This window comes from Amyelois transitella, chromosome 13, assembly GCF_032362555.1.
Source record: "Amyelois transitella isolate CPQ chromosome 13, ilAmyTran1.1, whole genome shotgun sequence".
NCBI classification, from domain to species: domain Eukaryota; kingdom Metazoa; phylum Arthropoda; class Insecta; order Lepidoptera; family Pyralidae; genus Amyelois; species Amyelois transitella.
Genome location: NC_083516.1, coordinates 3,159,262 through 3,182,169, shown reverse-complemented (window position 1 = coordinate 3,182,169; position 22,908 = coordinate 3,159,262). Strand labels below are relative to the sequence as shown.

Below are 22,908 nucleotides of genomic sequence, written 5' to 3'. Positions count from 1 at the left end.
AATTACATTATTAGCATATTTATTGCTTAGGATCTAGGAATTACATCTTGGTAGTACATTTCATTTCAACTTACTGATTAGGGTTTTTGTATTATATAGCAAATACTAAAGCATACATACATACATATGGTCACGTCTATATCCCTTGCGGGGTAGACAGAGCCAACAGTCTTGAAAAGACTGAATGGCCACGTTCAGCTATTTGGCTTAACGATAGAATTGAGATTCAAATAGTGACAGGTTGCTAACCTATCGCCTAAAAAAGAATCCCAAGTTTGCAAGCCTATCCCTTAGTCGCCTTTTACGACATCCATGGGAAAAAGGTGGAGTGGTCCTATTCTTTTTTGTATTGGTGCCGGGAACCACACATCACCAAATACTAAAGATTTTCGTTTAATAAACTATTATAACGAAAAAAAATATGACGAAAAGAGTATGGTGGAGAAATTAGTATGGTACAAGCTCAATCTTTGTGTCGTAAACTTAATTTTTGTTTAAACAATCAAGGCTTGCAATATGATAACTCCGTGGGTGGCCAGTGGCCGTTACAATATTTAGAGTAGTCATCATCGGATTAAGAAAAAGGAGTGTAGAAAGAGATGGACATAGGATTAAGAATTGGGATGATCCCATACAAACGCATGCGACCGTGAATAGGACTTTTGGCTGAGTTACTGTTAATGGGAAACGTGCTTAACTATAATTAGGAACATAATTTAAATTGTACTATTATTTATTTGAGGCTGAGGCATTCCGTTGGCATTTAATTATTATATTTGGTGTCATTGGTAAAGTACATAACACTATTATTGTATGAGTACTGTATGCCTAACATACGGCAGGTATGTTGCCCGTGTAATGTATGTATTTAACTAAAATAATAGTTTCCGAATCATCTTGATAACATGCGAATATATATGTAGATACATTTACAGGCGATTATGTTGCCGTATTTAAGTAACCTTTTTTGATTATGTTTAAGGTTGCACTTTAAAATGTGATATTAAATTTCAAATTCAGCTGTTTGGGCTGTTGATATGTTTTCTTTTCAATGAGTTTCGTTTTTTTTTTCAATATCAAAAGAGATAGGTATAGATAGATAATATATTGATTTGTAATATCCTACCACCCATGTCGTCCAGATAAACCGGCACATTAAATCCGTCAACTGTGTAGATCGCTTCAAATTGCCGCCTCTGCCCTCGGATGACAGTCATTTCAGTGCAGCCCCGCTTTGCATTCGAAAATTGTAGCCATTGTGGGTGAAAGGCATCGCCCGCGGAATCGCCGGGGAAATCGTAAAAATATAGTCGCCATTGCGAGTGCAAACTGATCTAGTAACAGTTACACTTCCTATTCCCACTTTATTGTGTTTCTGTGGTGTGATCGAATTTTATGACACGGTGACAAAGGGAAGGCAATAACAAAGACTTTACACAGCATGTTACAGGTTAAACAAACACAACTACTAAATCAATTTTTTCAAAACATCTTGCATTACTCTTTGAATGAGAGAAAATCAATATTCTGAAGACGATTTTGTTTTTTTTTAATTATGATACATTGACACAAACATTAAAATGAATTAGCCTGTTTATTTTAGTACCTAGAACTGTTATTTGTTTATCTCCAATGAGGGGTAAGAGGCTGTAAAGTGTTGTTCGGTCCGTTATTGTGGCGAGCATGTTTATTGAGGGCCTTAATCTTACATCTGGTGCACTGAGCTGCGTGTTAGTGGGACTACACACTTGATATTTGTTCTAGTCATATCTACGTCTTGAATAGAATTATGTTATAATTTTCATCCCTGTCAAAAATACAAATAATTGTAAAGGAAATTAATAAGCGTTGTAAATTTTTAATTTTATTTTAAAGTAATTTTAAGAATAAAGTCAAAATCTTTAAAGTTTTTAATAAGACCTCTAGGACATAAAGACATGACATGTGTGTAGTTATTAATCAATCCTATACTTTTAAACGAGCAAAATTTGGTCTGTGGTTTTTAACTGATGTCATTTGAAACAGTTAAATAGACACAGACCTCCGCTAGGTCACCCAGGTATGAGACATATAAAAAAATAATACGGTTAGTGTAACCCCTCCTTCAGACGATGTCCGAACTGCGCACGCGTAACCTGCAATAAATCTCATACCGGCTATAACACTGGGTTAAGTCAAGCAAACAGGGTTTAGAACCTTGCAATACGGAGCATTCGAAGGGAAAACTCCTTTGACTCTCGACGTACAGGCATACATTAAATTTTATTCACAATTGTAATTGATCTGAATGTAAGATGTCTGTCGTTAATCTCTGAGCGGTCCGCTGTATTTGAATTTCGAACTTTCGAATAGTTGGAACTAGATATTATTTGAACTTTACTCACCAGTTCAAGGTGCTGACACCCCAAGCAACTTTTCCTTCTAAACTTATGACTCTAAGCTTTCTGTAACTCGACTCATAAATCTATCAATTTCTCTCAATTTCAAAATTTTATCGAATCATTAACGAGATCGATGATCAAGATCAAAGTGATCATCTCATGTCGATATTTCAAAACTTTATCGTTTACGTAATAATCGTTTATGACATCATGATTGTGACATTTCACGATACTCTTATTTTGTGAAGATAATGATAATAAAGACTAAGTGATGGGTTTATTTTAACCCGTAAATAAGTGACATGTTAATAAATTATGGATTTAATATACTTAGCAATCACCAAAAGTTATGATTCAACGCCCGGATCACCACTAAAGTCACATTTAAGCAAAATATGTATTTATTAAGTTTTAAAAAAACCGTAACATTACTAATCTATGTGTTTGTTTGTTTGTTACGCACTTCATTACTTTGCGTGGGTCCGCTTTCAAACTCTTCTTTCTCCACTTTGTCTTGTCTTCGCTGTAAACTATGATTTTTTCGGCCTGCCTCTGCTTACTAGGCACGACGGAGGCAACACTGCCACTTTATTTAAAGGATCTAAATCATAATTATAGTTCTCATAATTAAATTCAAATCGACCCAAACAAAGCGAGCATGAGTACCTAATTGATACTTGGCCGCACACACTTATTACGCGTAATTGGTCATTACCGCTTCCTCGATATTTGCATAGTAATAACTCTATGCCAATATAGAGTGACATTCTGCAACCTGTTTTATTAATCTTCTTCGGAATACACCGTCGCATTTTATAGGGTCATAGCTGAGACAGAACAGTAGTGAAATGTGGGAATGAAATGAAAAATAATTTATGGTAGAATACAGTTATATTTATCTGATGTTTATTTGAAATTTAAGGAAATAGTTTTAGTTTCTTTGTTAACTCGTTGATTGCGATTTTCTCAGAGACAGACCTTTTCCGGGATCAAAAGTACCGGTACAATGGTTTTGACGCGAAAGATAAAAAAACACACTTTTACATTTATTATATTAAGGTGGATATTTAATTTCCATTTATCTTAAGATTATCAGCAGGATTTCAAAAAAGGAGAAGGTTCTCAATTCGACCGTATGGTATTATGATTTACTTTGTAGAGGGAAAGATCATTTAATCAGCAAATTTTCAGGACGTCATTTGCATTTTTCAATTTTTCTCGACAGAAACTTTTCCCAGTTTTCAATTGAACTGGTTAACTTTGTAGTAAGTTACTTTGTGTGTGTGTGTGTCTTAAACAAACTAGTCTCGGAAAGAAAGCGATCTAAATGGAGCCATGTCCACATATTAAGGTCGTCTTGGATCTCAATAGAGCGGTATGAAAGCGGCACTTCAAGACTTGAAGTCTGGGTATTGATAGGTGGTGACGGACCTTTATTGTCATACAAATTGATGTTTATTTGTCCCTTAATCGGCTGCTTTATCAAATACAGCGGTGTGAAGAAAAATAAAACAAATTTCATGCAATAAACCTAATGACTGTATATCCCATAAGGGATCAAACTAATTAATAATACCTATTCTTCCACTACTACGTTACTGAACGTAGATAACTGGGCTGAAATATGGTATAATGTATATGTGGTCAACAAACTTGAGCAAATTTTGCTCAGTGGGACTTTTGAGGACATGTAAGTGTTAGGAGAACTAAAATGTTACTTCCCAAAATTCCAGCGGGCAAAACAAGATTTTTATTTTAACACAAGGCAGTACAGTTAGCAAAAGATATTCTATACTAACTTAATTCTAAAAAGTTGAAACATACTATTAACGAACAATAAAAAAAAAACACATGACTATGCTGACCTTTGGACGGAAACTATCGGATAAGATCGATATTAATACCTGAATCGAGATGTGACTAACTCGATTCAATGCATGCATGCATAATTGAATTCTAATTCGGGTCGTGTCATGCTCGTGTATAATTAAATCGTCAGATTATCGATTTTATTCGACGGCTGTCTAACCAAGTTGCGAATAACGATGTTTTAAATCGATTAATGATCAAGTTTTTGTTGGAGTTGTAACTAAGATCTCTTTTGTATTGATATCGATATGATCTAAGCATTTTCCGAATACCGTACCGTAAGTACTGTTTGGTAAATCACATATTATTTCACAAAAAAAAATAGTGTACGTAATATTGACAGTTTATTACCTTTTCTCTTTTTAGTCTTCTCATAATTTTTCAATACTCTATGTATGTGAAATATTACTGACAATATTTAATGAACATAAAGTCTGACACAACTATATCAAAAGTACATAATGCAAAAAAAAACAAGTAGTTCATCAAAGCGTCAAAACAGCATTCCTTGACCAAATAGGAGAAGAACAAACTATGCATGGCCTGTTCGAACAAAAACATTATGAATAGAGATCTAGTTCTGTGGCGTGGGCGCGGCTGTGGGCTGGCGGACTGGTTGGCCGGACGGAGCAAATGTTTGATCAATCTTACGCCAATGTGGAAGCAATGGATGATAGCGAAAATGTCAGTGGAATTGATTAAGTTTGTACGAGTTTAAACTACTATAATCAAAATAAAAATGCTCAATTTTAATGAGAAATTAAAATAATTTATGGTAGAATACAATTATATTTGTCTAATGTATAAGCTACTATAATCCAAATAAAAATGCTCAATTATAATATTATTAATTTTAATGACAATTGGAAATACTGGTATATTCTCTATCCTTATGTATGTCTTAATAGTTCAGATGATCAAAATTTACTTCAATTGTATAACGTCATTGGCAAAAACACCTAACAACCAACATTCTACCAAACATTTGCCCTCGCGGCCAACACGAACAAACTCCGTAGGTGTAGGCCTCAAGAGGTCAGGCTAAATGTCAACTAGGGTATGCGAGGTCGACTGTCAAAGCCCGGGGCACCAATTGTAAATCAATAGGGTACGGATAAACAATCTTGTCAGCAAATTATGGCTTATAGTCGCCTGAGGTGGCGTTACAACTGAACAAGGCGATATTTTTACATTAAATATTTGATGTAATGGATATAACATTGGTGTATGAAAGCCTTGTCCATTGCTATTAAAATAATGAATAAATTAGCTACAAACTGTTGCCCGCGACTTTGTTTTCCATAAATGATTTTAAATTTTTACTGATTAATTAATTTCGATAAATACATCCTTGCAAACTTCTGCATTTTTTAACACATTCACTATTTAATTCATGAGCTGTTAAATTTACTAAGCTTGGGATCTAGCTAAAGGAAGGATGTCAACATTTTTTTAACTTTAGTATAATATTCAAGTAGGTTTTATTACATTTTTACTTTTAAAAAAATTGGCCTGATGCCGAAAACCACAGGGTGAAAAACTTTTCTAAATATCTATTATATCTCGCATTCATTTTAACCTTTGTTACATTTATGTAGAACTATGAAATTGATTTCCTGCACCACGTACTGTGGTCACCGACATTTCCATAACCGTTATAACACGTTATTACAACCAAAACAAATACGCGGCCGTAAAAGAAAATCGTATGCCTTATTTTTTATTTTTAAAAATAATAATAGGTTTTTTTATAGTCACTCGCACGCAGCTGTAACCGCAAGAGTGAACAATTGAGATTCGTTTTTCTGTGAATTACAATCGTAATTCGAATGTAATACGTTATACGCGACTCTCTATCGAAATACCCATAAAAGGGGACACTGACTGACTGAAATATCAATCATATATAATAATAAATAGCAATCCATAATATATATATATATATTTTTCTTTTTTCAATATTAAATCTCATAAATATATAAATCTCCCGTGAACAATGTATTCTCCCGTCCACATTCTATTCTAAGTATAATTTAATATTGTGAAGTTGACGTTGTTGATGAAAATGCTGCAGTGCAGTTTGTTACCGCTTCTTCTGCACTGACGCCTTGGAAGCGGCAGTAAACTTAGTTTTTAAGTAATTTATTTGACGTCAACCAAGTTGTTAAACCATACGACAATTATTAAGCGATATAATAATATCCTATAATAATGAATAAAAATTTTGAATTTTGAATTTTGAATTTTTATCGACGCAAAACTCAAACCACTGAGTCAAATTGCGCATAAAGGTTTCTTATGTGACCTAGGGGTTCACTAGAAAATAATTTTTCGAAATTCCTACGGAAACGAAAAAATTATCAGGATTTTTCACTTTATGCGGGCGTAATCTAGTTTTAAACGTAGCATAAAAAAAAAATTATTCGATGTGTATTGAATGTGTAAACATGTACATATTTTAACATCAAGGAATATCATGAAACTATGTAGTATGAGATAGTAATGAATGTGTAAAAGTCAACCATTCATGAGCTAGCAACTTCAATGTAAACATTATTAATTCAGTTAGAGATATCAATGTAGACATAATTTTTCTTCATGAAAGCATTGTTGCAAGATTAATGACATTTAAAAGTAGTCGACTTTGTCTAAGTCATAAAAATACTAACGTTACGTAAGTGATACATTAGTATGTAACGTTACATCATCCGGACAAATCAATAATACCTATTTTGATTTGTATCTAGAGTAATTTATACGGCGATTAATCTGTAGTCGGCGGCCATTATCGTGATGGATTTTTGCAAATTTATTAGTGTTATATATCGATATTTTAAAATCAAACAACAATATAGCGGTTTTATTAATATATATTGGAGACAAACCACGGCACCATAAAGGAAATTTTGCAAGCCGAGCAAATTTTTGGCAATTTTTTTAGGAATGGGAATTATTGATGCACTATTAATAATAAGTAAATATATAAAGATGGTCTTCCGACTGTAGTGTTATCCACCAAATACCATACCACTACCTCTTTGTTAGTGGTATAGTTAATTTTATTAATTTTTATACTTTCAACTGAATAGTTTTAAACTTCTGCTTTCTAACTCTTACTAAATCAAGATGGAACGTTTTTATTTCACTACATTACATAGTTGTAATCATAACACGAAGTTAAGAATTATAATAATGATATTCGGGACTAGAGCCTATAAGACAAATACCAATTTAAAAATAAACATTAATAAGTCAATTCAGTAACAGAATGGAGATATATCATGATCATAACATGGACCCTCGATCACGACGCGGCGCAGGCGCAACAAAACACACAACCTTACAAACCGACCAATGACCTAGACGAATTCCGAAAATAATTCAAACATTGAATGCTCCAAATTACAGAAAGCAATCAAAGACGCTTGTGCGATCCCCGATAATGACTCGGGACATAAAAAGAAGTGAACACAGAACGATCACTGATGGGACAGAGGCAATGAAAAGTAACGAGTATCGTATAGTAGCCATACCTGTATTATTTATAGTATTTATAATACATCGCGACAGCGTAAGAGTAGATTTAGCAATGATTAGCTGCAATATTGGTCAGTTACTGTACTGCTGCAAAAATCTTAACACAAGTTATAAAACCCCTAAGATACCCGTCACAATTTATGTACAAGAGTTAATTTGTTCGTGTTTTAAGACATTCCTATTGTCAGATTTAATTATTTAGAAATTTCAACAATTTAGGTTAGTACATATTTAATATGGTCACCTTTCTTTAATTATTAAAATAGATTTTATCAAAATAAATACCGACATTTTTTATCTACAAAATAAAATTCTGATTCAAAGTGCCACATCTACAATTCTTCGCTCTCGCGGCTGCACCAAAAAGAAGTTCCTCGATAAAGGGGCTATTCACAACGGCAGTCGGAGAGATAATCTATTTGCTATCCGACCTCACGACCTCGCCGTATAACAATATAATTAAAGAGAGATCGCCCTGATCTGATGGTGGTATCGGCACTAGGAATCCGTTTAGTGGCCGGATGTATATCGAGCTTAAAAGAGTGCTTGATTGTTACCGACGAGTAAGTAGTGTAATCGTTACGTGTGGGTTTTTATGAGATCAACTTTTCGAGCACAATGAGAACCTATTTTGAATTTAAGAATAGCCCACTCGCACGCGTATGGGCAACATCTACTATTATAGCACGAAAATTCAGTCGATAAGTTTTCAACATCGATAGTATTAGTTGAATTAAATAGGGACGTCATACAACGTCAACATACGTCCCTACCTAATACTAATTTACTTTTTAATTTATATTAAAAAAAAATATTTGATCCGTATAAAAAACAAGATACTAGGTATCTTGCAAAGGCCACAAAAAATATTAATTTCGAAATTTTAAAACCGCTGTTTCATAAATAGAACTTATCTTTGCTATTTCATCAGTCTGAGCACGAGCTCTTCGCGAGACAGAAGTGTGATTGTATCGCTCAGTGGGTGTAGCGATGGATTTATCGAACATTACTCGCAAAAGCTGATTTGTACTCTGCACCTAGCTGGTATCGGCTAATTCATTTTACTGATAAATCAGGTTTTACTTTTGTAATATTATACTTTTAACTTTCCTTGTTACGGTATTTTTTTTAACTTTAATGACATGATATAAAATCAATATTAAACATTTTTATCATCTTATAAAGAAATCTTTAACCGAATTGAGCAGTCGAATCCTCTTATCATCATCACATAAAAGTGTAAAATAAGTCCTCATAATCGCACAAAATTGATCGCTGAAAACAATTAATAATTAAGTACAAAATATATCAAGTATAAGCGCCATTTTAATATACTATTACAATAAAAAAATCTTGCACCACATATATATATAAACAAGGAACGAAATAGTTTCCACAAAACGGCGCAGACGCATTCACATAAAATTACGCTAGCATACAATGACCACAGCACAGAAGTTTACTTGCGCTTCTTACATGCATACATCATATATCACGTCATAAGCTACTAGGTACAGAAAAAAATATTAAGATCTTTTTGTAAATTTTACTTTGTATTGTACTTATTAATACAGTAATGTTCAAAATAAGATAATAAAGCAGGACAGGTTCATTAAAAATGAAGGAGAACAAGCTAACTGTTCAATTCTTGTTGTATCTGTAACTTTTTTTATCAGCACCAGTGCATAAGTACATCTAATTACGTGTAGTCTACGATTTGTGTGTACATATGTTTAAACTTTATACACATTATAACCTCCACAACACATTATACATATACATTATCTCATCTTATACCATATCCCAGTTTAGGTATTCTTTGAAAAACACAGTCAAAGTCTCAAAAACACTCCAATACCAGGTTCAGCGAGATTGTTTGATGATGTAATTGAGATTTAGATAGTGACATGTTGCTAGCCTCCAATTAAGAAGAATCCCAAGTTTATAAGCCTTCCATCAATTGACTAAAACAATATTAGCGGGAAAATAAACAGCTGGCACCCCACTATTTATTTATTTTTCACTGCCAGACCACACGGAACCTTATAATAGATGGAACTTTTTAAATGCCTTAATAAACCACGAAACAGAGCATAGAATGCGTAGCCCTTACTAAAAACATATGACTTTAACTGCAATAGTCACATTAAGACTGTCAGGACACACCATTATACACCACGACGCTAATGCTAGACCGATATGGATAGTGCTCATGCATATTAAACAAACAAACGCGATAGCTTGTCTAACACTAGGAACAGATTCTATCTTGGCTGTTAGGGTGACAACATGTGATATATGTAAATTTAATTGATTTATAAAGATATCTCAATTGAGATATATATATAAAAATTAAGCAATTGCTAAAACCGTTCCATCATCTCTTTCCCACGGATGTCGTAAAAGGCAACTTAGGAGTAGATTTCTAAACTTGGGATTCTTCTTTAAGCAACCTGTAACTATTTGAATATCAATTCTAACATTAAGCCAAACAACACCTGAACGTGGTCTATCTGTCTTTTCAAGACTGTTGGCTCTGTTTACCCCGCAAGACGTGATTATATGTACAAATGTATATTTCAAAACAACCATAAAGCATATTGTTTACGGTTAGTTAACCCTAATTAACCATGTTCAGATAGACTAGCCTTAGTATTTTCACCTGCATGGGCACAGGAGCCCTACATCCGCTGCCCTTATACGGCGTATGAGTTGGACCAGTTATCCGATGAAAGCAGCGTGTTCCTATAACGATTCTAGTTATAATAGCCGATAGCCTGTGTTCCTCATGGCACTAACAATTAATCCCAAGAATTAAAGAAAATTAAACATTTATCGTTATGTAACTACTTAATGCATTAAAAAAATACCATGTTTAAACTTTATCTGAATTTCGTTCTTTAGCTTTAAGGGTAAGAGTTATTTTGATTATGTGTAGGATTTAGGTAACTTATATTCGGTAGAATATTGTAAATTGCCAAATTTATCATGTTCAAAATTGACAGCAAATATTTTCAATAGAAATACTCTTCTATTTTCAAAATATCTTTTTTTACGATGATGACATTATCTATTTCAAAAAATTTTATACAAATCTTTAAATATATGGTTTACAAATATTATATTATAGTGAAAGCCCTTAAGAGATCATACCAAATACCGCTACATTTATGATTGCAGGCACTAAATTTAATAAGTTTATACTCTGAGATAATGTTATAAGATCAGGTTAAAATATATAATATAAGGACATATTTATGTTAATTAATTTGTTAATTCATCATTTTGAACGTGTTGAATATATAAAATTTAATTGTTTGCACCAGGAACTAACCTAGCCTACATTTCGCTCGCATAACAAATGTACCAACTTGACTGCACCATAGTACAACAAGGTTTGCTAATGTGAATATCAGATCGGAACTCGGCACATCGCCTTGCAAGCCGGCCAGACTTGTAGTGGTCAGCCGGCTATGAGAACTGACCACAGGCTTTTTAGATTGTAATTGAGCTTTTATCAGGATGAAGACGTGTAAGGTGATGACAACGCATATAATTTTATTGTAGAACTGGGTATTCTTATGTTGCTGATGTCACTGGAATATGTAATTATAAAGTACCTTAATTTAATGGTTAAGTTCTGTTCACTCTCGTCTTTGCATGTGTTCAGCATCCTCTATCATTATGCTTAGGGGATCCGCTATTTCTCTTTATACTTTGACCCGCCCGCAGCATATTCAGTTCTAAGAATATCTAAGGTTAATTTCTATTACATTACGGTATTTGTCTAATACTAACTTAAATCTAAGTAGAAAATTACCGACTTATATTCCTTAATACATTTCATTGTCGAGGTCTAGTTGTGTTAATGGAGTACAACAATGGAATTATAATAATTAACCAACCGTCGAATCGTTATCTGAACCATTTAACGCTAACCAGCAAGTAAGACTAAGCCCGATTGTTTCCCTAAAAAGGCGGTAAAACTAACAATAGTGCAGTTAAATCAAAGATTACTATCTGTAATATCGACCCGCCACTTTCTTCACGAGGGCGCGCCGCGCCGGCACGCGACCGCTACTCCTGCGCGGCTAGGGACGGGCGAATGCGATTTTGGTTTAATGATGTCGATTATTTTCTCAAATCAGTTGATTGCATTTATTATTTCCTGTTGTCTCACAAACGTCAGCATTTTATGTAGACCTATCTTTTTGGAATAAAATTTATAATTATCTAAGAAAATTTAAACGGATTAATTTTGAATATATTTGACATGAGAACCATAAAAAAATACACATTATTGTATCAATTACATCACATTTTTTATCTTTTTCGTAGTAGACATATAGCTAAAAGATTCGAAAGCGAAGTTCAGCTGTTACAAGGAAATGTTGTAAAACGAAGTAAAAATTAATATAAAAAATTTGCATGATCGATGATGATTAGCACATTAACAAGATATACTACAAAAGTCGATAACTTTAACAAACGTCTCATCACTACAAGTTTACAAGTGGCACGAGTGCGATAGTATCGAGTCAGTCGATGATACAACTAGATTGTTTCACTGGCCTAACGTACCGATACCGATTACTGGATTGTTATTATCGTTAATCGAATGTATCGATTCACGTTTCGAAAGCGTTTACTCGTATACATGTAGTAGAATTGTGTCTCTATTATTCCTAATGCAAATGGGTTGGGTTGTTGGTTTAAGTTCCCGTTGGTTAGGTCGAGTTTATTATTATATTAGTATTTAATCCACAGTTATCGTTGACTATATTGTTAAATATTTAAATTTAGTTATTTTAAACCTTATTATGCCTTAGATTAGGTCAAATGGTACAGTTTTGTTTTTAAAGTTGCAATTTTCACATGGTAATATCGTTATTATTATTGATAATATTTGTACACAGCAGAAATAAAAAAATCTGCATTCTTCTCTTTCCGAACCTTTATTAAGCAAATTTCAAAATTCCGCCTATACTTTTTCATACCGTAACATAAATAGTCTTTAACACTCTATGATTAACAAACATTTTTTTCTGATTCACTGACAATTTACTTCCCTTTCACTATACCTCTTGTGTGGTCTCCGGCACTTAAATGAAAAGAACTCCATCTTTTTCCAATAGAACACGTGAAACGACTAAAGGAATGTCTAATAAACTCGGGATTATATTTTAAGGTGACGGGCTAGCTACTTGCCACTTCAACTCTGTCATTAAGCCATACAATTGAACGAGACCTTTTTGCCTTTGCGAGACTGTTAGCTCTGCCTACCCCGTAAGACGTGATTAACAGCTTAATTTTTCTACAGCTAAGAATACAACCGGGAACACATTCATATGATGATTATTTTATTTTTACAAAAGATATGTCCAAACATCGTTTGGATTGCATACCAAACAAAAATATACTTCACGAAATCCACTTCAGCTAAGTCAATACCTGACCCCCAACTTCAAACACAAATTAAAATTAACCCAGAATGTAATCTTAGGGATAGGCTTATAAACTTGGGATTCTTCTTTTAGGCGATGGGCTAGCAACCCGTCACTATTTGAATCTCAATTCTATCATTAAGCCAAACAGCTGAAAGTGGCCTATCAGTATTTTCAAGACTGTTGGCTCTGTCTACCCCGTAAGGGATAAAGACGTGATCATACGTATGTATGTATGCAGAATGTAATCTTTCATCTCCTGTATAAATTCACTAGTGTACGCTCGCGGCTCCGCTCACATAATGCCAGAAACCCTATTTATTTCCGTTCCCGCAGATATTTCGGGAATTCCTCTCTTAGAACACACATAGACCCAGCAGTTTGGACTGTGTGTTAATGTCTCAACCAGACCTTTTTATATATAAATTCTTATTATCGTAAATTGTTTTATTGTAACGACTCGTTGAATTCTTTTGTATGGAAAAACTTAAAAATGCCTAAACTACTCATTTGTGAATGTGAATGTCTTCCCGATGGATGATAAATATTTATGGACATACCAATGCGTATTTTTCCTGCTTTTTTTTTCATAAAAATTAAATAGATTTTGGGACGAAAATGACTAACCGCAGTTGCCGTCCAAAAAATATACACCTATAGAAATAATTGAGATACCAGTTCTCAACTCTCACAAAACAAACGTAACCTTCTGTTTCGTCATTATTCCGTGCGTAACGGGCTTGCGCATGCGCATCTCAAATGTTTGTTTAACGGGATCGAACCCGGGACCGCCGGACACTCAACCCGCGGTACTAATTAACTTTTGCTATTAAATAACCTTATCTTAACCTCTCGATGTTCAATTTAAAGTGCCTTGACTTAAGGTGTGTTCACATAAGGGTATTATTTTACAGCACAATCTTTTTAATATACAGCATTGCTTTTTTTTTTCAATATAATAGAAGTTTGCCTAAATAATACCCACAAATATGTGAAAAGTTACAATGGTACACATGCACGAACTGAGAAAAAATTCTCAAAATGCTTATATTAATTTTGCTTAGCTCCTTTTTATTTGTAAGCAAACATTTCAATATAAAATGCAAATATTTGAGTGTGTACACCTCTTAAGGTATCGATTAAATTGCACTTCGTATCGATGGAATTGCGCATCACTACTTATTACACCTTTTAAAGGATTTGTTGGATTCGTAACGAGGTCCGCCGGTTTATAATTACTTCTTGAATGTGTTGAGATGTCTGATAGTGAGTTAGTTAGTGAGTTAAGTGCGTGCAGGATGTATCGATAAGCGTACTCGATACCTATTCATCGTTAACTTAATTTCATTTATGGATAGAACACAAAAAAAATGAGTAAGATTATCTTTTGGCTTCGGTACAAAATGTAACGTCTGTTTTGTATAAGTTGTCTATGTAAGTATGGTAGAAAGTAAAAAATAACTGTTTTTATAAAAAAAAACCTATTCAAAATCTGAACTTTTCGACTCAGAGGCGAGTACTTACATACTTTTCCACTATACCTCAGAGGCCGATTTTAAATCATAAAACTACAACTCCCTAAGCAGGCACAAAAACAATTTAAGACTATGGCACGAACACGAGTGGCATCATTCACACCACACTTCCTGCACTCCTCTTACAATTAGAAAAGGCATTACAATTGCCTGCCCTTTGCCTGTTATTAAATCCACTTCAATTTATAAGCGGTAGTTTGTACCTACTGTAAGAACATATTGCATAGTTGGTCATATACAGTATCTATATTTAAATGTCTTAGTAAATCTCCTTCTTCTATCTAGTGTTAGTCCCGGAGCCACGAAATATCGTTTTTTATGGTATAATTTATTGTACGTCTATCACAAAGGGCACCCTTACTAAGACCTATAAAGTTGGATTAATCTTTTAACACGAAATTTTATCTCCTCGCTTAAAATAATAATACGAACGTATCCGATTAACTGCTATAGAAAGGAAATAACTATTGCATTGCAAACATTGTTGGTAACAAATCCGCCAACTTCGCTTGACCTCAGCCAACAACGCAGAGAAGAAAAAGCAGAGGTCAAACAAGTTGGTCGTTTGTGCTTAGCATTAGTGACTGGGCGGTATCCGCTCGGCTTAGATCGGATGCGCCCGTACCTATTCGGGCTCAGTTTCTCCGCCCACCTACAAGCGATAGTATCGTCATCTCGCTTTCACTTGAGCCGTTTCCGCAATATGTCTCTATCCCACTCGCGCCACTCCCACTCTACGTAGGCTATTTTCCAATTATTATGTAGGAGCTTTTTGCGACCGCGCCGATCTCGCGTTTGATAAGTTTTCTTACAAAATGAGTAAAGTAATCTCTATTGTTGTTTTAAGGCCCATTTGAAATTCCTCTGAGCTTATGATACGGAGCCGTTAAGTTTTATACTTATGTTATAAAATTCTAATCCTACTTCAGATTCAGATACCTATGTCATTATTATTTTCTACTTTCTCAATTTGATCTAAGTGTCGAAAAGGATAAACCTATCTTTCAAAAACCAATAACTCATACGTTTTAGTACCAGACGGATAGGTTTTTCACTGCATCTAAGATACAATAGCAAAAGTCGATTAAATAATATACCTAAGAGAAACGGAATTCATTAAAATTAACTACAGGAGATACCTAAGAATATTTATAACCTTTTTAGTGACCATACACTGCATCGATATAGAATCATTAATAATGATCGAGCTTATTACATGACATTATTCACACGTTTCTATTTAATGTAGCATATAATATTTTATATAGGTACATATACTATCATTAAGTACCAACTCACATAATGAATACTATTACAAAGTAAAAGTTAGAAAGTAGCCTCACAATTGCCCAAAACGACAACTGGTTAAAAAGTAAAAAACCAAAAAATGCGTCCGTCCCATGACCCCTTACCTCTTACTTTTAAAAAATAAACGGTATCAAAAATAAAATAAAAAGATGGCCAGCATTGGCGATGGTCTGATAATTACACTGGCCGGTCCACGGTCCACGGCAGCCTCTAAATATAAGTCGCTCTGTGCTTTAGAGTTAATAGCAATCTTTATAGAGTCATGCGGCCTCCGAATAGTGATGTTATCTCTACCGCGATTATCGATGTCGATAGTCTGTCATTACCGTGCGGTGAAATTACATGTTGCTAATGTTGCTTTGTTTGTTTTGCTTACTGGAATGCATATCCGTTCTACATTTTCTAATTGCGTATCGCTGGCTGTAAATTATATAACCTAATAATTATAATTACCGATCTCGATCGCAAAGATTTTATAGTCGCTTTAACGGAGATGCATTAAACTGATCGGGAGCGCTTGGAGTGAGTTTTGCGACTAACATTTCCAATAATTAGAAACAGAAACACCGTAGACCATTACGGATCGCACCTGCGCGATTGCACCGTAATAATTCTAGCGCGAGCTCGGTTGTCGCAGTTATCGAGTGGGCACATCACTAGCCGGGAGAAAAGGTTCTTAGAGGGCGCAGGCATCAATTTGCGCGGTAGCCGCCGCGGGCGCCGCGCCGCCCCTGTCATTAGCCCGGCTGTCCCCCCTCGCGCGCCGCCCCACCCCCCGCGACCCCGGGGGAGCATACTTTAACCTTTTTTGCTCCCCGACAACCTGTTCACAGGACGTGGCTGCTGTGGCTCCACGCCGCACGCCGCAATTTAAGATCGGTTCATGGCCACAGGCGATACGCAGTATCCGTGCCCTGTTAACTATACAACTGTAAATATAGCGCGGGCAGGGTTGCCAGCTCGCCTCCATTATCCTGTCACAGGAGTAAAATATCGCGTAGCGCCAATTGGAAAAAGACGTCTAGTTTGTTCGTGCACCTGTTACGCGTGTAAAGATTAACGCTTCCAGATTCGTTATTTTATCAAATACTTATTTCTTTTACTTTCGTCTGTTTCTATATTTTATAGTGAATAGGTATAGATAAAATTTGAGGTTGGCAGCCCTGGATCAGAAGTTATCGCGCTGCTCCTCCCGGGCAATTTAAGCGAAGGCAACAATGAGTTTTGTTTGCAAAAATAAGTTGAGTGATGATAATTTCACTTGCGATACAAGTTTGTCTTCACTTGCTGCAGCTGCCGTTTATAGTACCTACTTACAAAACACTGAAGACTAAGTATTTAGTTTATACTTGTTTCAATTTAGTTTTGTAGCTTTTAATAAATTAGAAGAAATGAGTGATAATGGAATGTAATTACGTTTTCTATGATTTCTGACAGTGACATTTCTGAGATTTATAACAGTGAAATCAGATTAATTATTTTAAAGTATATTTATCATATAAAATATAAATAATTATTATTCATAGTTATAAATATACTTAGCCATTCTCATTTTGAAGAAGCTAACAAACATACTTCGATGAAAATATTACGACATTGATACATTTCGAAAACCCAATGAACAAGAAGATCGGCGTCTGCGCTCATTCCCCGAACCCGTAATTTGACCCCCAATTAAATAATTTTCTTAAATATCATTCCGATTCATTTAACCGCAGCGGGGTCACTCGTAACCCCCGGGCACGGGCATTAGAGAATCCCGAACCGCGCCATAACCCCCATTATACGTAAACATGCCCTCCAACCAAACCGACCGAAGGTTATCCGGGTCGAACCCTCGTTCCAGTCTAATTCACTCCTGTCTCCTTGAAATGTTTCAAATAATTCCTAAACTTCTTCATGGCCAATTGACGCAGATCGCTAATGGCAAGGAACGAAATGAGTCCCGCAAATTGACCTGTCCTTCAGAGCGAACGCGGCCGCCGCCGACCTGTCGCTGCTAAGTAATTCCGTTCCCATGATCTAGCCAGTAGCGATCTCACTTTAATTATTCATAGAGTTTTTTATACGCTATTGCTTTTTACCGGTCCGCCGGCGGCTGGCATCGAAGCCATATAAAATTAAAAAAATAAAATCGAACGACGGCGCAATTTAAAAAAGGAATACGTCGGATGACACGGATCGAACTCCGGGCAAATGTCGCGCGGTAAAAAGTGGTCGAGCGTGGAGGAACGAGGGGCAAAGAGCTGTGAGATGCGGCGGGGGTACGGGGGAGGCGGGGGAGGCAGGACGTCACGTAGGCGGCGCGCTTTTTGTCAACGTTCCCGCGGAGATGACAGGTCGCTGGACGCTGCGGCCGCGACCTGCCGCCGACCGCCGCGAATCGTTTTGATGCTTTTCATTTCAACAATTTTCTCGGTTTGACACTTAACGTCGCTACGTGCTTTCATCCAGTCTCTTAAACATTTGTGTTTATTTTATTAGCGATGAATTGGTGAGATTTATTTTATATGGCGAAGTACGTCCTTGTATTATTATTTAAAAAAAAATTAAAGTCTTACAGTACAGGTTGCAAGTTAATAATATCAATAATTCTAAATTATTCTAAATCTCTCGGATTAGACGAAATATTGAAAATCATATAAGTATGTTACCAATAGAGTACTCGATTACTTCAAATAAATACTAATTCACTTATTAGACAAATCAATTACCAATTTGGATTAATAAAAATAAGACAAGTACCTCGTCACCTCGAGCGCGCTACAACGACAAGTGCCGGACGCGGGCGATCCTGAACCTATTCAATTATATTCGATAAACTTTAATTCAAACTTAGTGCCTATGTAGGTAAACAGAGCCAATAGCCTTTTCAAGACGTTCAGCTGTATGGCCTAATAATAAGATTGAGATTCAAATAGAGATAGGTTGCTAGCCTATTGCTTATAAGAAGAATCCCAAGTTTATAAGCCTTTCACTTAATGACTTTTACAATCTGTACGAGAAGAGAAGCAGCTGAAGTATACTAGGTATGTGCGGAGGATAAACCCGTTACCACCCCAGCATTGAAGTTGCTTTTCATACAACAATTATCTAATTTGTACGTTTCGCACATTTTTGAGATAAGTCACAGAAAACGCACAACCGAAAGTATAAGGAGTATATAATTTGCCTTGCGGAAAGGATAATCACTTTATGCATACATCGTGCAGCGGGCCAGAACTTCTAGAAAGCTCTTAAATTAATCAGCTTATTAAAATATATTAACATTGTAACTCTCATCTTTGCAGAACTTCAGAGACCAAAGAATCGACGGCGCTGTGCTGCCCCTCGTCACAGAAGAACAGCTAACAGGAATGCTACAAATGAAGCTTGGCCCGGCGCTGAAACTCAAAATGGCGCTCGCTAGTCGACTAGAAACCTGCAGTCAATGCCGGGCCCTCAACCCGACCACTTCAACTCAACCGGCAACCGGGCCCAAAATCAATGGTACTTCAGTCAAATCGGAACCAAGAAGCAACACCACCAGTCCTAGTTAAAAAAAAAACAAATTTAAATACGTTCTATTTCTATATCGCGTTTTTTTTTTTTGTTTTACTGCATTAATTTTAGATAGAGTTTTTAATTGTTTATCCGTGAAGGCAAAGGAATAGGTTACATTTATCTGATAGAGAATACAATAAAAAAGTCACTAAAAACTGTGTCTGAAATTTAAATGTATTTGAGTACCACCCATCTGCAACTTGGTCCAATAATAATCACCAACTATTAAAAAACGATTTTTTTTTTTTGCAAATTTAACTAGAGCTGCGTTCTTTTAAGCATTATATGTATATATAACATTGTTTTAAACCATAGAATCTGATCCAGCAGCTTATATTTTAGGTGTTTGATCAATAAGGGCAGCTCCACACGGTAATCATAATAATTCTAGTTATAGTAGAGTATTAGTCACTTCCACAATCGTAAAGTCTTCCTGATGTAGATTTTGCATTTAGTTATCTTTTAAGGCGCTTTAGAATTTACTTAGGTAATTAATTTTATTAACTGTAAATAAACTTGTCATAGGTAACGTGTTGCCGTCCAAATGTATTGAGTGTTGAAAATAATTGTGAAATGTTTTTGTATGTGCCCTTGTACAGTTTGTTGTTATGTAATTTCCTTACATGTTTTGCTTAATTAATTTTCCATTAATTGTCTATCATCTATATCTATCTTAGCTATCTATCTTTATCTATCTATCTTTCTATCTATATCTATCTATCTTTCTATCTATATCTATCTATCTTTTATAGATAAAAGAGGAAAAATGGCAAATAGTAACACTAATATTTGTAAATTACTTTAAAACAGTATTTCCGATATTAAGGTGCGTATAAATTATATAACAAAACATGTGAAATGTTGTAAAACATATTTCATTGTAATGTGGACACTAAATTTTATGAAACATCTTAAGTATTGATGTATTTAACAGGTTATTATTGTTACCTTCAAATGTATAACTAACACGTGCACGTATACGTATACTCTAGATGCGATGGTGCGGGGCGCAAGCTGGCGAAGTGGAAATGGAAAATCTTTGAAATTAACATAATCCTTAAATCACTCACAGTGAAAGACTTATATATCCACAATACATCTTTAATGACTAAAATCCATAATACATCTTTAATGATTTAAAGATATGTTATGGATTTATAAGTCTTTTTTAGGTTTCTGGATAAGCAATGAATCATCATTGCCTACCCGGAAACCTAAAAAAGAACAAAAAATTGTTACATAATCTGTCCGCACCTTTACCGAATATCAGACTTAATATTTTCAAAACTAAAAGCAGCTAATATATTTATTGAGTTCTTATGACCTAAACTACATACAAAAATGTTTGTCACAATTTTTTTAAATAAAGAAGTTTCGGTGCTAAAAGACCCTGAGATAATATATGTATGTGTCTACTTAATGATAGTAATATTGTTTGTATATAAATGGCCTAAATGTATAAATACCACATAATATTTGAGGCTACAAGGGAAGTATAATACAGGGTCACAAATTTATACACTTATACTACAAATGTATAGTTATATAAATGTATATATTATGCGTCATTTTTTGCGTCATTTATACATAGCATTTATGTACATCACACCTGAATGAAAGCTCAGATATTACATACTTATAAAATTATTACTACAGATAAAAACACAGTATATTAATGGTTAGTATAATTTTAAAGACGTATTTTTTGAGTTTTTTGTATATATGTATGTCATACCCAATTACATAAGAGTAGTCAATATTAGTAAACACGGTTTTTACCTGTGGTTATCTCCTTAATTGCCAAAATAGTATATAGATCAGTATATACGATTTTAACAATATTTTGTGCATCAGTGATTGTATTTAATTTTTACGACCTGTATATATGAGGTCGTTTTTCTTCATATTTTGAAACAGACTGAAGCGATTCATTAATTTTTATTATTTTTACATCACCAATTTGAGTATTCAAAAACTGTAAAATACGCTGTTTTTAAATATTCGAAAAATATAAATTTAAATTTGAGTAATTAAACGGAATTTTGAAAAGGTGCTAACTAGTAACTTCTACTTAAATCTCCTGTGCCTTATCATCAGTCTTCCTTTAATATAAAATAAAATATATTTTCAAGAGTATTACGGTTCTACGCTTTAAACTGACGTTAAAATATAAAGATACTTATAAAGAGTGAATTGACGAATTTGTGTTAGCTGATAATATTAATATAATGTAGATCACTGCTTTCATTTGTAACTAATGTATCATAAGACGGACCAGTGACTTACAATGTATAAAGTATAAATAAAATGTATATACGATTACATACATAAATAATAATTTTATTCGTCTAGATTTTTTATTTTCAATGAGTACGAGATGGTGAAATGTATGTGGAATTTTCCTTTAAACTTAATATGTATTTGTGAATTATATATCTATCGAAAGTGGATTATGTAGGAATAACACAGGAAAACAAAATCGCACTTTTATTTTGTTGCATGAAGTTTTCTACTTTTACTGATTTGGGTCTGCTAATTTCGAATCTACCCTCAGTTTTTTTCAGAAAAACAGTATGCAACAAACATGCTGTTTTCCTTTGTTTTTTATTCATTCTGAAGATTTACTTATTTGTGCTTCGAACCCACGATCACTGTTTATTATTTCTCTTTAAAAAGAATTTGTTTTCTTGGTTAGGCCACGAACTTTTGATTCACTCTCGTAATTGTAAAATCGACAAGTAAAAAAATCATTTTTGCTGTATGTATATATATTTATAAGATCTAAACCACTTAACTTTTTCTTATCTTAGGATGTTCAGAATCATGTAAAAACATGATAAATATGTTTCTTTTAATTGACGATTTATATGAAAAAACAATGTTTGATGTTGAATGAATATTTGTTTTTTTGTTACTGTTTAAGTATAACAGTGTTTAAGTCAGTCTGTTACTAGCATTCATGTACTTACGAGTAGATAAAGTAGATTTTTAGGTCGTACGGACTGAGTACAGTCCAATCCATAAGTATTTATGAGAAGAATAAATTGACCGATTTATTGAAACAACGCTTTTTTTGTTTTATTTACATCTTTAATTTTTATATACCTTATTTCAAAATTATATTCCCGAAATCTTAATATATAAAAAATATTCTTCATTGTCATTACCTTTTCCCACTTTCTACGTGGGGTCGGCACAGTATGTTAGTTTTTTCCAATTACTTCTGTCAGTTGCCATCTCACTGGTCACTCCCTTTCTATTCATACTATCCTTTACGCCATCCATCCAACT

At 34.4% G+C, this 22,908-nt stretch overlaps 1 protein-coding gene across 5 annotated transcripts in view; it reads left to right on the top strand.

Annotated features, from left to right (window-relative positions):
* The window catches only part of LOC106138310 (translation initiation factor IF-2), a 208,956-nt gene extending 186,274 nt beyond the window's left edge, over positions 1-22,682 (top strand). For all 5 annotated transcript variants that reach the window (XM_060947319.1, XM_060947318.1, XM_060947320.1 and 2 more), the window contains one exon: positions 19,365-22,682. In XM_060947319.1, coding sequence (XP_060803302.1) covers positions 19,365-19,613 — 249 coding nt within the window. In that variant the 3' untranslated portion in view covers positions 19,614-22,682. The remainder of the gene's footprint in view (positions 1-19,364) is intronic.
* Positions 22,683-22,908: the final 226 nt, after the last annotated feature.